At 54.3% G+C, this 14,838-nt stretch overlaps 2 protein-coding genes across 2 annotated transcripts in view; both read left to right on the top strand.

Annotated features, from left to right (window-relative positions):
• The window catches only part of PRR13 (proline rich 13), a 326,900-nt gene that overhangs the window by 96,384 nt on the left and 215,678 nt on the right, over window positions 1-14,838 (top strand). The gene's annotated exons all lie outside the window — the stretch shown is intronic.
• On the top strand, window positions 5,178-12,140 carry MYG1 (MYG1 exonuclease). Its single transcript, XM_050925945.1, has 7 exons — window positions 5,178-5,361; window positions 7,166-7,278; window positions 8,231-8,390; window positions 9,724-9,873; window positions 10,267-10,389; window positions 11,207-11,388; window positions 11,766-12,140. Exons 1-7 carry the CDS (start codon window positions 5,188-5,190, stop codon window positions 11,950-11,952), a joined length of 1,089 nt encoding a protein of 362 aa, XP_050781902.1. The 5' UTR covers window positions 5,178-5,187; the 3' UTR covers window positions 11,953-12,140.

Genomic DNA, 14,838 nt, shown 5'->3' with positions numbered 1-14,838 from the left:
CCGATCTCTGCACAGCTCCATGCTTAAATCTCCTCCCCTATTTTTTGCCTTTAACCTGCCCATATGCACCTTCCAAGCTTCCCCTGGCCCTGCCATTCCATCTTTCCCTTGCTCTTGGCATTGTGCCTTGTTGTCCTACTGCTGCATAGATCAACCCATCCAATCAATGCTTTCTCCTCATCTCTTCAAAGCCAGTTGTTGTGGGAAGTGTTCCAGCTGTAGCTACCTCACCCCTCTTGGAGTTTACCCTGTATTGTACCCATTTGTGCCTTTAGACTGTCAGCTGTTCAGGGCAGGGACTCTTGCTGTTGCATTTGACCCATAATACAGTACCATGCTTAACTAGAGCTCTATAAATGATTGGAGACCTCTGGGTGTACGTATTTGTTCCACTCGCTTACCTGCAAAGCAGGTGTCACTAGAGAAAATCTTTGACTGATGGGAGCTTTCTCTCCGTAAAGGAGCCTGTATCGAAGAGGGAGGCTTTCCAGTAATATAGCACCACAGTGCTCTAGCAATCCTAACCCGTCCTTAGGGAGAACCACAGCTCCTAATGGGCATCCCGCACAAACGCTGCACTTGTCGGAGAAGTTCCCTTCAGTTAGACTTGGAGCGGTTCTGTTTCAGTGTGTCTAATGCAGATGTCGATTGGAAAGGGGAGCTGAGTGGAGAATGCAAGAAAAATCCTGGCTATTGCTTTGAAACGCCTCAGGTTTTCAAAACTATTGAAGAATTAGCCTTTTGTAAACATATCTTTTTTCTAACCCAGAAAATGATACATGGAAGAATGTCCAATATCTTGCTAAAAATTCTCTGAATCTTCTTAATGACAAATTTTTGTTGTTTGGAAAAGATGTTTTTTGACCCCCAAAAAACCCACTTCCTTTCAAAAAGGTTTGGGGGTTTTTGTGGGGTTGGCTGTAATTGAAACTGTTTTGAAAATGCGCAAGCCCCCATTGCGTTCTCCTTCAGCCAAAGCTCAATATACCCTACAACTTGCAAGTAAAATAGAATGTCAGCTTAAATTTTTAAAAACAAATAAAAAGCCTTGCACCTCGTGACTAAGTCTTTTCAGCGGTTCCAGCTGTATTTTACCCAAATAGCTCCAGCTTTGCATCATCGGTTGCCCGGGCATTGCTGTGCTGGGAAATGGCAGCTACTGCCCAATGGGTACATGCTGAATATCTCCCTTAGTGTCTTGCTGTTCTAGACTATTTGCTAGACCTCCCATTTCCTTTCCTAAAACCATTGCACACACCAGTGAAGAACCACCGCTGGGAAAAACTAGCACTAAAGTCAGTGCTTGACTGGAGAAACTTAACATATAGCCAACCAGGTGAAAATAGGGAGGTCTGATTTTAATATCCTATAAATGGCTTAGTTAAAAGAAAACATTTCTTTACGGTGGTGGGGAAAGGTGGTGGTTCTTTTTAACATTGATCCTGTTAACAAAAATGTAAGTTATAGATCTGCAGAATGATTGCGCCCGATTGTGTTGAGTAATTTAGTGTCAAAATGTAAATAACTATTTAATATAGTGGAAATGTTTTATTGTAAATTGGATTTTAAATAAAGTGTTTAAATCATTCAAAGCTGCTCTTTTGAACTGATAGAAGCACGATTTTTTTCCATTTGTGCGTGTAAAACAAGTGAGTACAGTACTTAAGTGAAACTTCTGAATGTGAAACACAGCTCTCTGTTTTGTTGCCTTGTGTAATATAGATTGTAAGGCAATGCACTTTATAAATAAAGATTTAAAAGAAATCTATTTTAATTATAGTGATGAAGAATAGAGGCAGCCGCTGTCTCTCCCTCCATCCCTCCCCCTTTCTGTATGCCTTGAGCTTTTTCTAATGGGCAAAAAAGAGAAGCTGGAATAGATGTGTATTAATGTGAACCCAAACTTCAGAGCTTTAATGCTATGACAAAGGAAGTTGGATGCTGTTTTCATATTTGTAGTATGCTGTTGCCTTATCAATAAAACATATGGCGTTGTGAAAAGCTCATTTCAGTGGGGCTGGTTTGTATCTTTGTGGGACTTTTTAAGCAGATGGTGATTCCATGGTTTATAGTTCTGGCCCTACTCCGACGACAATGCAGATGGTCAGGGCCGGCTCTAGGCACCAGCGCTCCAAGCACGTGCTTGGGGCGGCCCTTTTCAAGGGGCAGCACTACGGCTCCTTTTTTTTTTTTGATTGGGGTGCAAAAAGCGGGGAGCCAGCCCTGAGTGGAGGTGAGCTGTGGCAGTGGGGCGGCGCAGAGAGGGATGCAGGAAGTAACCCGGGGGGAGGGGGGATGGAGGAACTGCCCCTCCCAGCTCACCTCCACTCCACTGCCTCCACTTCTCCCCCCTCCCGCCCAGGCTTGCCACGCGAATCAGCTGTTTTGCGGCAAGCCTGGGAGGGAGGGGGGAGAAACAGAGCGGCGGCGGCGGCCCACCCAAGGAGCAGGCGGAGCGGAGGTGAGCTGTGTTGGTGGGGGGCACGGGGAGGGCTGCAGGAAGTAACCCTGGGGGGGGGGGGGCAGAAGAACCGCTCCCCCCCAGCTTACCTCCACCTCCTCCCCTGAGCGTGCTGCCACTCCGCTTCTCCCCCCCGGAGGGAGGGAAGGGTAGGAGGGGAAATGCAGCATGCCCGGGGAGGAGGCGGGGCCGGGGATTTGGGGAAGGATTTGGAATGGGGCGGAGTTCCGGGGGAGGCATGGGAAAATTTTTTTGCTTGGGGCAGCAAAAAACTTGGAGCCGGCCCTGCAGATAGTGTCCTGCCACCTCTCACCGCCAGTACAGCTAGGGAAAAACTAGTCCTGGTCTCAACATACAGTTGCATCAGTTTAACTAAAGGTGTAGGGGGGTTGATCCCTTAAAAGTGCAAAACCCTGGGTAGCTGCCTCATTTGATTTAAAGCCTGGCTTTTATAGCTCGAGTTTCCACTGATTCCTTACTGAGTAAAGCTAAAGAGAGAGTTAAATTTGAGCATCCACACGAGTTTAAATTGGTGCAACTTCTGTGCGAAGATGAGGCCTTGCTCCCATAGCATAGTACTTAATTCTGCAAGCTGCCCACGCACTTGTTGGGTAAAGCCCAGCGTGAGCAAAAGGAGTCAGAATGGAACCCAGTGGCTTTTACGGGGGTGTGTAGCAAATTGGCTACAATGGCTATTTTGCTCAAATAGCAGAGAGTTGACTCGTCTTACTCCAAGTAACAGTCATTTTTCAGCTGTGTTTCATGAGCTCCAATAGTGTTGCTGTTTTTGTTTTTTTTTCCCCTTGACCAGTCAGAATTTGGGGCCCTACAGCTGTTACGGTTGGAAGTAGAAATTGATGGAGCCGATACTTTCTCTGATGCAGTTTTGTTTATTTAAAAGGGATGTGTAAACTCCAACTCCTTGGTTCTTCCTGCGTTCGGAACAAGAGGAGCAGTTTCTTAGCCAACAGACCCAAAACATGTGCTCTGGTTTTCTCCAGGCTGTCACTGTGCTCACCAGTGACTGCTTGGCTTTCTCTTTTTTTTTTTTGTTTTTTTTTTTGTTTTTTTGTTGTTTAACCTCAGCACCTATTTCTCTGTTTCCGTCTTTTAGACTCACAGACTTTAAGGTCAGAAGGGACCATCATGATCATCTAGTCTGACCCCCTGCACAATGCAGGCCACAGAATCTCACCCACCCACTCTTGTAACAAACCCCTAACCTCTGTCTGAGTTATTGAAGTCCTCAAATTGTGGTTTGAAGACTTCAAGCTGCAGAGAATCCTCCAGCAAGTGACCCTTTTCTATATGTTCTGCTTGCTTGCTCTCCTCTGGGTGCACTCCCATGCTTTCACACACACTCAGCAAAAGTCCTCTGCCCTCCTGGGTAGGTTCACAACCTTTTGTACCTCTTACTAAAAAAACCAAATATGTAACATCTACTGTCTGATTCTCTCCATATGGCCCTGATTAAGTGGGACACAGTTGCAGAAGCGGGATGCAATTTTGTAACTTCTGAGATCATTACCAGATACTCTTCTGTTGTCAACACTTCAAAAAGAATGTTGACAAATTGCAAGGAGTTCAGAAGAGAGATACAAGAATTATTCATGGTCTGGAAAACCTGCCTTGGAGCTTATTTAGTCTCTTACTCTATCCAGTTTACCTAAGAGGTGACTTGATCACAGTCTATGTGGGGAAGAGATTGGGGGTAGCAGAGAGTTTTTCAATCTAGCAGACAAAGGTATAATGAGATGTAGTTTGGAACTGAAGTGAGACCCGTTTAGACTAGAAATAAGGCATAAATTAAGTAGAGCATAATTAGCCATTGGAACAATTTTATCTGGAGAAGTAGTGGATTGTCCATCAGTGAAGTCTTTAAATCAAGATTGGACATCTTTCTAAAAGATATGCTCCGGCTCAAACAGTGTGAGGCCCTCTGGCCTGTGTTATGCAGGTCAGACTAAAAGATCATAAATGGTTCCTTCTGGCCTCAAAATCAATGAACACACGCACACAGAAAAGCAAATTTTATTCCTTAGAAACCCTGACTGCTGATCGGTGTTCATCCCCTTGACCTCTAGGGGCCTGAGTTTCTAAAGAGCTGTGTGTACACATGCTGGAATTTTATGAAAATCTGCCCATTGCTGTCGCAAGGGCAGCTGCTGGGACCTGAGCCCTATGGAGAACTTGGAGTATTCAAACAGCTGAGCTCTCTTAAATCTGGCTCTGATTTGTAGATGCTAAACACTTAATCTGGGCACAAATATGTAGCAACTTTCCTCCCATTCTTTCAATAATTTTACATTTAAATATTTCTAATGGGCACCTAATGCACTAATTACCTAGGGCAGACTAGACAGCCAAGGGTGAGTGTAATTAACCCTTGGAACAATTTACCACGGGTTGCCATGGATTCTCCATCACTGACCATTTTAAAATCAAGAGTGGAAGTTTTTCTAACAGATCACCTCTAGGAAGTACTGGGGGGAAGCTCGCTGGCCTGCCTTGTACAGGAGGTCAGGCTGGATGATCACAATGGTCCCTTCTAGCTTCACACTCTATGAACCCAGGTCTAGTTCTCTGCTTCTCCAGAGGCAGCTGGGGGGAGACTGGCTCACACAGGGAGCACATGGCCGGTGAGGGCAGAGGTCGGGCAGGTAGTGGCTTCCCTTGGCCTTGGTGCGCATGCTCAGAGCGCCGCGGGGCATGCGCAGTAGCGGCGGATGGGGCTGGGGCTCAGCGCGGCCCGGCTGCTGCTCCGAACCCGCCCCATGCCGGGCCCCGGCCCCAAGCGGCCCCGCAGCGCCATGGCCCCGCGCATCGGTACCCACAACGGCACCTTCCACTGCGACGAGGCGCTGGCCTGCTACCTGCTGCGGCTGCTGCCCCAGTACCGGGTACGGGCCCCCCCGCTCAGCGCCCGTGGGCCGGGACCGGACCGGGATCCCGCCCCCCCGCAGCCCCCTCCGGACCGGGACCCCCCCCGCTCAGCGCCCGTGGGCCGGGACCGGACCGGGATCCCGCCCCCCCGCAGCCCCCTCCGGCCCGGGACCCCCCCCGCTCAGCGCCCGTGGGCCGGGACCGGACCGGGATCCCGCCCCCCCGCAGCCCCCTCCGGACCGGGACCCCCCCCGCTCAGCGCCCGTGGGCCGGGACCGGACCGGGATCCCGCCCCCCCGCAGCCCCCTCCGGACCGGGACCCCCCCCGCTCAGCGCCCGTGGGCCGGGACCGGACCGGGATCCCGCCCCCCCGCAGCCCCCTCCGGACCGGGACCTCCCCGGGGCCTGGGATCCTGCCCCCACCAGCCCCCTCCGGACCGGGACCTCCCCAGGATCCCGCCCCCCCGCAATTTCCTCCAGACCGGGACCTTCCTGGGACTCCTCCCCCTGCTTCCTCCAGACCGGGATTTCTCCGGGACCTCGTATCCCTGCCTGGGATCTCGCTCTCCCTCCAGACCGGTACCTCGGATCCTGCCCCCAGCCCCGCTTTCTCTGGGCCGGGACCTCCCTGGGACCTGGGATCCCGCCCCCTAGGACCCTCCAGTCCTGCCCTCCCAGTCCCAGCTGCCTCCAGGACCTGGAATCCTGACCCTCAGGGCCCCCCACTTTGCCTCCCCCAGCTCCCTGTGGACCGGGACCTCGGGGGCCCCCCCTCGCTTCCTCTGGGACCGGGACCTGCATGGGACCTGGAATCCCAATCCCCCCACCCTTGTCTGTTTGGACTGAGAGACACACAAACACCCCCGGGACCTGGATCCCACACCCTGCTCCCTCCACATCAGGACCCCCCTGGGGTCTGGGATCCACATCATCCGGGGCCTCCCCGCCCTGCCCCCTGGAACAAGGCCCCCATTTCCTGGTACCCTCCCCCCACCCTGAAACTGAGACCCCCCCAGTCCCAAGCACTCCCCTGAGACCGCTTTCTCCCTAGACCCTTTCCCAAACCAAGACCCCACAGCTGCCCTCCCAGGACCTGGGCCACCATCTGACACCTCTCCCTGGGAACTAAGATCTCTGGGACACCCCACCTCCCCGCAAACTGCTTCCACCCTGGGAACATATCCTGCAGCCCCTTCTCTGCCAGGAATTTTGACCCCCAACTGGGATACCTATCTTCCCATACAGCCCAGGCTCAGCCATCCCCCGGGACTCCCGGCATCCCCACCCAAGACCACCAGACACCAGGACTTCCTCCTGCCTTCTGAGAACAGGACCCCCATCCCCCAGTACCTCTCCCCTTCTCATCATCCTGGGATCCAACATTCCCATCCCTTGGGAAACCTCCATCCCCTCCTGCTGGCACTGGGGCATGCACCCCTCCCTTTCCCTTGGGATTCCCAGTCCCCTTTGCCCTGGGATTCAGCAACCCTTTTCTGGGACCTCGAACTCTGGACACATCTTCCTCTGGCACATCCCCCTCCTTTTCCCTAAACCTTCCCTCCCGGGCACCCCCCGTCCCTTCTGCGAGACTGGGACTAGCACTAACACACCCTGGGACTAGGGACAGGGATCCATCCCTGCATCTTTCCTAGGAGACACTAGCCCCAGAAAGCCCTGGTTCCTTCCCCCTTGCTTGCCTCTGGTCACTGCTGAGTCCAAGCCCTGCCCATGCTCATAAACACAGGGTGGAGCTGAATTCACTCCGATACCGAGCTGCCTTGTGTAGGGGAATCTTTCATTGTGTGCACCCCTGGCTCCCAGGATGCAGAGATCATCCGGACGCGGGAGCCCCAGCTGCTGTCCGAGTGCGACGTGGTGGTGGATGTGGGTGGCGAGTACGACCCTCAGAAACACCGGTACGATCATCACCAGAGGTGAGGATGGAAACGCACAGCCTCTGTCTGGCCCCTCCCACCACGGGGGCTCAAAGTTTGTTGCAAAGGAAAGGGCAGGAGCAACACGCCTCCCTTTATAGATGGAGAAACTGAGGCACGGAGAGGGGGAGGGGAATTGGAGTGGACCAGCTGACAGGGTGCTGGGCTGGGACGCAGGCCACCTGGGTTCTATTCCTGGCTCTGCCGCTGATCTTAGGCATGTCCCTTCCATTCTCTGGGCCTCTTTTCCCTCCCGCTCTGTGTCTGTTTCAAATGTGACCTCTTCTGGCGCGAGACTGTCTGTACAGCACCTAGCACAGTGGGTCTCTGATCTCGACTCCTGGGAATCGGTTAATTATGTAACAGCAAAGTGACTTGCCCAAGATCCTACACCAAGCCACTGAGTGGAACCCAGGTGTCCTTACTTTCACCGGGGTACGGGGCCTGGACCTGTCCCTCTAAGGGTATGTCAGCACTGCATTGTAAACCCAGCCTCAGACTTAGATTTCAGCCCAAACCTTCCTAACATCCACACAAAATCTGACTGACGGGGGCCAGGAAACCCCCCAGACCTGGGTCCTAGGACCCAGCCAGCAAGGGAAGAGAGGTCTGAGTTCAAGCCCTGTCATTTTGCAGTATGGGCGCAGCTCCAGCCGCAGACTTGAAGTCAGAAGGGCTGTGTAGTGGGTTAGCCTGGCTCTGAGATGCTGGTCCAGCCATTGTACACCCAGGTTTACGACGCAGTGTGGATGTCAAACGCTGGCTTGGAAACACTGAGTCCAAGAGCTTGGGTGCCCCAGATCTGGGGTTTCGCTGCAGTGTGGACACCCCTAATGGGCTCGGACACAGCAATGGCTAGCATTTCATTGATTTTGGTGTATTATACACTAAAGGAGGAGGGGTCACGCCGGGGCCTTAGGAGCTCTGGCTATTTCTTCCCTGCCTTTTGCAGGTCCTTTGCACAGTCCATGCACTGCCTGAGGCCCGACAAGCCCTGGAAAACCAAGCTGAGCAGTGCGGGGCTGGTGTATTTCCATTTTGGCTCCCAGATCCTGGCCAGCCTACTGGGGCTGAAGGAGGAGGATCCGGTAGTGCAGGTGCTGTACGATAAGGTAGGAAGTAGGGAGGCGGGGTGGGCGGGTGCTGACTGGGGTGCCCCGTGCGCCAGGGCTAAAGATGCCTGTTTTCCTCCTTAGAAAAATCATAACTAAAACCCCTTTCTGGCCCCTCCTCTCTGAGGATCTCAAAGCACTTTGCCTCCTATGTGGTGGATTGGTATTCTTAGCCTTGTTTTATAGCTGGGGAAATCGAGGCACAGAGCAGGGACGTGTCTTGCCCAAGAACAATGACTCACCAGTGGAAGTGGGATTGGAACCCCAGCCCCCCAGCCCCCTGCTCTAACCATTAGACCCCCTTCCCCTCCCGGACCTGGGAATTGAACCCAGGAGTCCTGACGCCATCACCTTGCTCTAACGGCTGGCTGATGCTCCCTGTGTAAAAAGTCCTGTTCTGCTCAGCTTCCCCAGGAACCGCCCCCTTTTTTTAGGCACTTGCTCGCTGTCCATATTCTCAGATTCCCACCATGATGGGGGGCGGTGGGGGATTCATCCCAGCTGCACCCCAGAGACAGGGGAAGGCAGGTAGCTGCTGTCTTGTTTGGAAGCTGCAGGGGCCAGGTTGGCTCCTGGTACAGGCTCGGCCTCTCCTAACTTGAAAAGCACCCATGGGACTTGGCAGGGGAGCAGAATTGCAGATGGGTAAGAATGCCCCATCCTTGCCTCTGTTCTGACACAGGATGTCCCTGCTTCTGGGATAGAGGGGTCCCTGTGTCCCTGGGATCCCCCAGGAGTGGCTCTTTGGCCTGGCCTGCCTAGCAGGCATATTGGGGTGTGAGGGGAACTGGAGAATCTCTGCATATGGTTTCCCGCTGCTGCGTGCCCGGAGTCGCTGTGGTTTACAGTGAGCGCTCTGTCCACCACCACCCTAGCCAAGTTCAAATCTGTGCCATATAAACAGAGCTTAAGGCACAGCTAGGCGCAGCAGCTGCTCTCAGGACAGGTCATTTTCCCAGCTGCCCTTGCTCCTTCTGCCAGTAGCTGGAAATGCAGAGTTTGAGGGCTCAGAAGGCCAAGCTGGGTCCCTTCCTGCATCATGCATCTTGGCGGCTGATAAAGGATCTGCAGGGGGGGCCGTGCTGCTGATTCTGTCTGAGCCAGAGCAGACTCTGGCTTGGTCTGGGGATCTGCAGGGCTGGCGGGAGTTAACCCTCTTTGTGGCACTAAAGCCAGCAGGTCACTGTGGCCGCTGTCTCAGACGGGCCTGTTTTTACGGCCTCTGATCTGCTCGTGACCAGCCTGAATCCGCCACGAGGTTCCATCGGGAGGCAGGCAGGGCCAGGCAGCCCCGTCTGGCCCCATTTTATCCTCTCCTCCGCCCCCATCCCAGCTGTACGAGAACTTTGTGGAGGAGATTGACGCCATCGACAACGGCATCGCCCAGTGGGACGGGGAGCCTCGCTACGCCATGACCACCAACCTCAGCGCCAGGGTGGGCTACCTCAACCCCCGCTGGAATGACATGGACCAGGACACGGAGGTAGGCGCCTGGGGAGCGGAGAGGAAAGCACAGGTACTAAGTGGGCTGCACCATGGAAACATGAAGGGGAGCATAGATCTGGACACGAGGCGGGCGGTACCATAGGCACCAACTCTGAGAGTGCTCCAGGGCGCAAGCACCACAGCTGTTCAGCGGAGAGCAGCGGGCAGGCAGGGGCCTCGGGGGTGGGGGTGGCGTGGGAAGATTCAGAGGGCGAGGCCTCAAGGGAGTGGGTGGAGCAGGGGCGGGAAGATGCCGGGCGGGGGGGGCTTTGGGGGAAGGGGCAGAGTGGGGCAAGGCCTCCGGGTGGAGCAGGGATGGAGCCTCCCACGGGGAAAAATAAGTCAGCTGCTCCTTCCCCACACTAACGTCCCTGGCTTGTCTCTGCTCCAGGCTGGGTTCAGGAAGGCGATGGAGCTGGTAGGCGGGGAGTTCCGGGACCGTCTCGATTACTACCACCGCGCCTGGCTGCCGGCTCGCACGCTGGTGGAGGAAGCCATTCAGAAGCGCTTCAAAGTAACTTCGAGCGTGCTGGGGTTCTTGGTCTGGGGACTGCGACCAGCCCAGCTTGGGGGATGCCGAGGTGGAAGAGGCTGATCTCTGTCCTGTCGGCTATACGCTGGGCTGGGGTGTTGAGCCTCGAGCTGCCCCCCGTTGGCAGGGGGAGCAGAGCTTGGGTTGAGGGGCTTGGCCCAGTGCTCAGCCTGGGTTTCCAAGGATAATTCATACCCCTTCCCAGCATCTCATATCCAAGGATCTCCAAGCATGTGATGTCCACCGGGGGTGATGCCCACCAAAGACACACACACACACTCAGTCAATAAATTTCCACTCTGCAGCAGTGGGGCAGCAACCTACCTGAGGCCATGCAGTGAGCTGGGAATAGAACCCAGGAGTCCTGATTCCCAACATGCCCCCTGCCTGCATTTCTCTAGTCACTGAACCTGCCTGACAGTTATTCCCACCTGCTACTCCAGTGACTCTGCTCTCAGAGGCAAGTGGGTTTCTTTCGACCCCAACTCCATCCCTGGGGCTGTGACTACTATCTGTACCTCATTGGGCCAGGCACCGCACAGACACACAGTCAGGGACTGTGCCTGAGCTTGCCTGAGTCAGGGACTTACCCACAGAGCTCAGACTCTAGGCACGGGAGGGGAAACTGAGGCACAGAGCGGGCAGTGACTTGCTCTAGGTCACCCAGCAGGTCAGTGGCAGAGCTGGGAATAGTCCCAGCCCAGGCACAATCCACTGTAGTCGTAATGGCCTAGCATTCCAGGAGCTCTTATCTGCTCCCCTCCCTTCCTGAGTCCCATGTCTCCCTCTCCCCTGGCAGGTGGACCCCAGTGGCGAGATCCTTGTGTTCTCCCAGGGCGGCTGCCCCTGGAAGGAGCATCTCTTCAGCCTGGAGTTGGAGCTGGGGGTGGAGAAACCCATCAAGTTCGTCCTGTACACGGATCAGAATGGCCAGTGGCGAGTCCAGTGCGTCCCCGCCGGGCTCCACACCTTCCAGAACCGGTGAGATGCCCAGCCCCGGGGGCCCCACCCCCAGGCTTCTCCTGCATGCCCTGCAGAGCTCCCCCAAGCAATGGGGTGAGAGAGAGACAAGCCACTGCCTCTGTGAGAGGATGGGAGAGGGCGTTGGGGGTGGAAGCCCCTAAACAACATAATTATACCACTACAACCACTGTGTAAACTAGACCCTAGGGGGGCTCATTTGGGTTCACTTAAACCTGCTCCTAATGTAAACCGAAATCAGAGCATGTCTGTCTTTGGGTATTTCTGGGTGCTGACATGCTCAGTGTCAGGAGAAGTCGAGAGCCTTCGGACGCGCGTCAAGTGCCCTGAGCTCAACCATGCCTCTTTGCTCCTTGCTCGGTTTCTCTCCTGGCCAGGCTGTCCCTGCCGGAGGAGTGGCGCGGAGTCCGGGATGAGGCGCTCTCCCAGCTCAGCGGCATCCCGGGCTGTGTTTTCGTGCACGCCAGCGGCTTCATCGGAGGCAACCGGACCCAGGAAGGGGCGCTGCGAATGGCTCAGAGCGCACTGGCTCGGCAGACCGGCTCCGACACACCGAGCAGCTGAATGCCCCCAGACTGTCCCAACAGAGCCAGTGTCACTAAGCCTGTCCAAGTCGTGCCGTGAGCAGAGCCAGCGGAGAGCTCCCGAACTGGGCCCTGGCCAGCGGAAACGCCTGGAGGATTGAGGCCGGGTGGAATCACAGCGAGGATTGGAAAATGCTGAGAGTGGAATAATAAAGGATTGTGGATGGACCCGTCAGTATTGGGTCTGTATGTAGCGGTGCAAGGCCAGGCCAAGCCATGACGTAAATCAGGTCGCCCATATTGGTCCCAGCTGCAGATTATACTTGATGCAACCCAGCATAGATGCACAGCACAACGCCAGGTAGACAAAGCAACACCAGCTGTGACATTCCTCAGGCCACCATCTGGACTGATGGACAGTTCTCCAGCCCGGGGTGCCTTTTACACAGCTTCGCTGTGAGAGAAGCCACCCCTGGTCTGCTCACATGCAGCCTCCAGCATGTACATCACTCCCAGCTACACGGTCTGAGTGCTATAGCCAGCCGCTCCTGACTCACACTGCAGAGAAACACCAGCAAACTCTCAGTCCCAGACTTGACCCCAGAAACATGAGTCATGTACTGCCCATCTCTCTCCCGGACAATACAACTTCATATAAAGTCTGTCATTTTATTAACTTAACAAGCTAAATGAATTCAAAGCACAGGTCTCTCTTACCACCTGCTTCAGCAATCTTACTGACTGAACTTTCAGACAGGATCCTTCCCTTAGTCCAAAACTGTTTCTTTATTCCTCAGGTGGTGTGGCTGCCGTAGAGAGAGATGAAGGGAGAAAGATCTTGGGGCATCCATTCTTATACCTTTCCCTTCTCTTTGAGAATCATCTCCAGCTGGGGTACAAGAGACAAAATCTGTGAGGATGGGAACCTCCAGCTGTTTCTTTGCCAGCATGTACATTTCTCGCTCACACTTTTTTCTGCCAAAGAATGGCCCTTTTCCAGGTGATGGTCTGATTTTGCTGACACCTGGCTGAGGGGTCAGTTTGCCTTTTGTCTCTGAGGAACTGATGTGGCTGCTTCCCCAGATTTGAAACATGTCCCAGTAATATCTTACAATAGAATCTTATGATTTTACATATAATGTTGCCACACATATTTTACCAGGACAATAATGATCAGCAAATTATGAGTTTTCAGATGATACCTTGCAAGGCATAGTTTGTACATCATTTATCATAGTACAGACTGTGACACAGCCTGCAATTCTAACCAGGCAATGGATTCTGCCTCTGATCTCTTTGGCACCTCATCCCAGTAGTCTTCCTCATGTCTTGGCGGGTGGGAGGCCAGTCCAGCACTGGCAGCAGAGGTAGCATTAAGGCACTAGGGCCTGTGTCAGTTGCTGCCCTAAGGGTTTAGTACTTGTCTGGCAGGGGGCTGAGCCCTAGTTTTCCCTGGAACGTAGGGGTTGCAGACTCTGGATCCAGGTCTGAACGTCCTCAAATAGTTCCTCCAGAGCCAGCCGCATCTTCCCTTGTAAAAATCCCCCAGCTGCCACTTTGCCAAGGTGCAGGGTAACATCTCCCAGAGCCTCTAAGCGACTTTCCAAAAGCACTAGACTGACTTTGTATTTGTCCCCGTCAGCCTTTCAAGCCACCGCAAACTCCCAGCCCCCTCGCCTTGGGTATCTCTGCAGCCTGCCACTAATTAACCTTTGCCAGCTCAGGCCTGGTGCTGGAGCTTTGATCTGCTCCAAAGGGATGTGGGGCAAATTTGCTTCAGGCAGGAGGGTCTTTGTGTTTATGCAGCAAGGTCCCCCTTGCTCACTCCACTTTGTGTGTCTCTTTCATGCTGTGTCCGAGCAGGGAAGGTGTTTCAGTCTTTGGTTTCTATTTCTGTGCTGGCTACTGCTGAGATCAGGGCCCCTGATGTACTGGGTGCTGCACAGCCAGAAAGAGTCACGCCCTGTCCTACTGAACACCCAGGAATAGGTGGGAGGGAAACTGAGGCACAGAGCGGGGTTGGGGGGTTAGTCATTTGCCCAAGGTCATACAGTGATAAGGCTGGGGATAGACCCCCATCCTGTTCTCTAGCTACTAGGTCACACTGCCTTCCCTGGGGTTTCAATGGAGGTGAACTTGTCCCGGGAGTGCAGTTCCCAGCACCTGCCCCTGGGAACAATGGAGAATTCCCCCACCCCCCCAGTTCCTAATAGAAATGGGACCAGTGGAGAACCCACCCCCTGCAGTGAGAACAATGAGCAGCAGTGGGGGCTGTCTGAAGTGCAACCAGCCAGCCTGTGAGATCATCCAGCTCCCCCCACCCTGCCATGCACCCCTCTCTGGGCCCCAGCCTCTCTGGCTAAACCTGAAGGCGAGTGGAATGGGGTGGGTTCTCTGCACCCCTGCCCAGACCTGGTGGCACTTTGTGCCTACTCCAGTCTTGTCCCCCCAGTGTGGGCCGAGGCATGTGGCTTTGGACTTGGTTTGCCTGCTGCAGATTTCCAGGGGGGGACTGTTCTAAGGAAAGCCGAAATCTGGCATGGGGGAATGACCCAAGGAACTGCCCTCCCCCACCTCCACCTAGGGTGACCAGATGTCCTGATTTTATAGGGACAGTCCCGATTTTGGGGTCTTTTTCTTATATAAGATCTTATTACCCCCCACCCCCATCCTGATTTTTTCACACTTGCTGTCTGGTCACCCTACTTCCACCTGCGCAGGGCTGGGACCCTAAAATGCTCCCGATGCCCCCTAGACTGCTCCCTGGCACCCCCTTGCCCCCATCCTCCAGAAATTAACCTGTCCCTCCCTCATTGTCCCTAGCAGCCCTTGGGGTAAGCAGAAGGTCCCCAGTCATGGACGTGGGTGCTATTAAACCAAAGCTATTGGGGGCCTGACCCCCTTCCCCTGGAACTAGCTGAGGGGT

The sequence above is a fragment of the Gopherus flavomarginatus genome, chromosome 16 (assembly GCF_025201925.1).
Source record: "Gopherus flavomarginatus isolate rGopFla2 chromosome 16, rGopFla2.mat.asm, whole genome shotgun sequence".
In the NCBI taxonomy this organism is placed as follows: domain Eukaryota; kingdom Metazoa; phylum Chordata; order Testudines; family Testudinidae; genus Gopherus; species Gopherus flavomarginatus.
Note: the sequence above shows the minus strand (reverse complement) of the source record. Positions and strands in the feature narration are given on the sequence as shown.

Bases quoted from the DNA above. Each gene is read 5' to 3' on its own strand.
- MYG1 (XM_050925945.1), top strand. From the start codon at position 5,188: ATGGGGCTGGGGCTCAGCGCGGCCCGGCTGCTGCTCCGAACCCGCCCC. The intron at 8,391-9,723 runs GTAGGAAGTAGG...CCCCCATCCCAG, and splicing joins TGCAGGTGCTGTACGATAAG to CTGTACGAGAACTTTGTGGA. The intron at 9,874-10,266 runs GTAGGCGCCTGG...TCTCTGCTCCAG, and splicing joins ACATGGACCAGGACACGGAG to GCTGGGTTCAGGAAGGCGAT.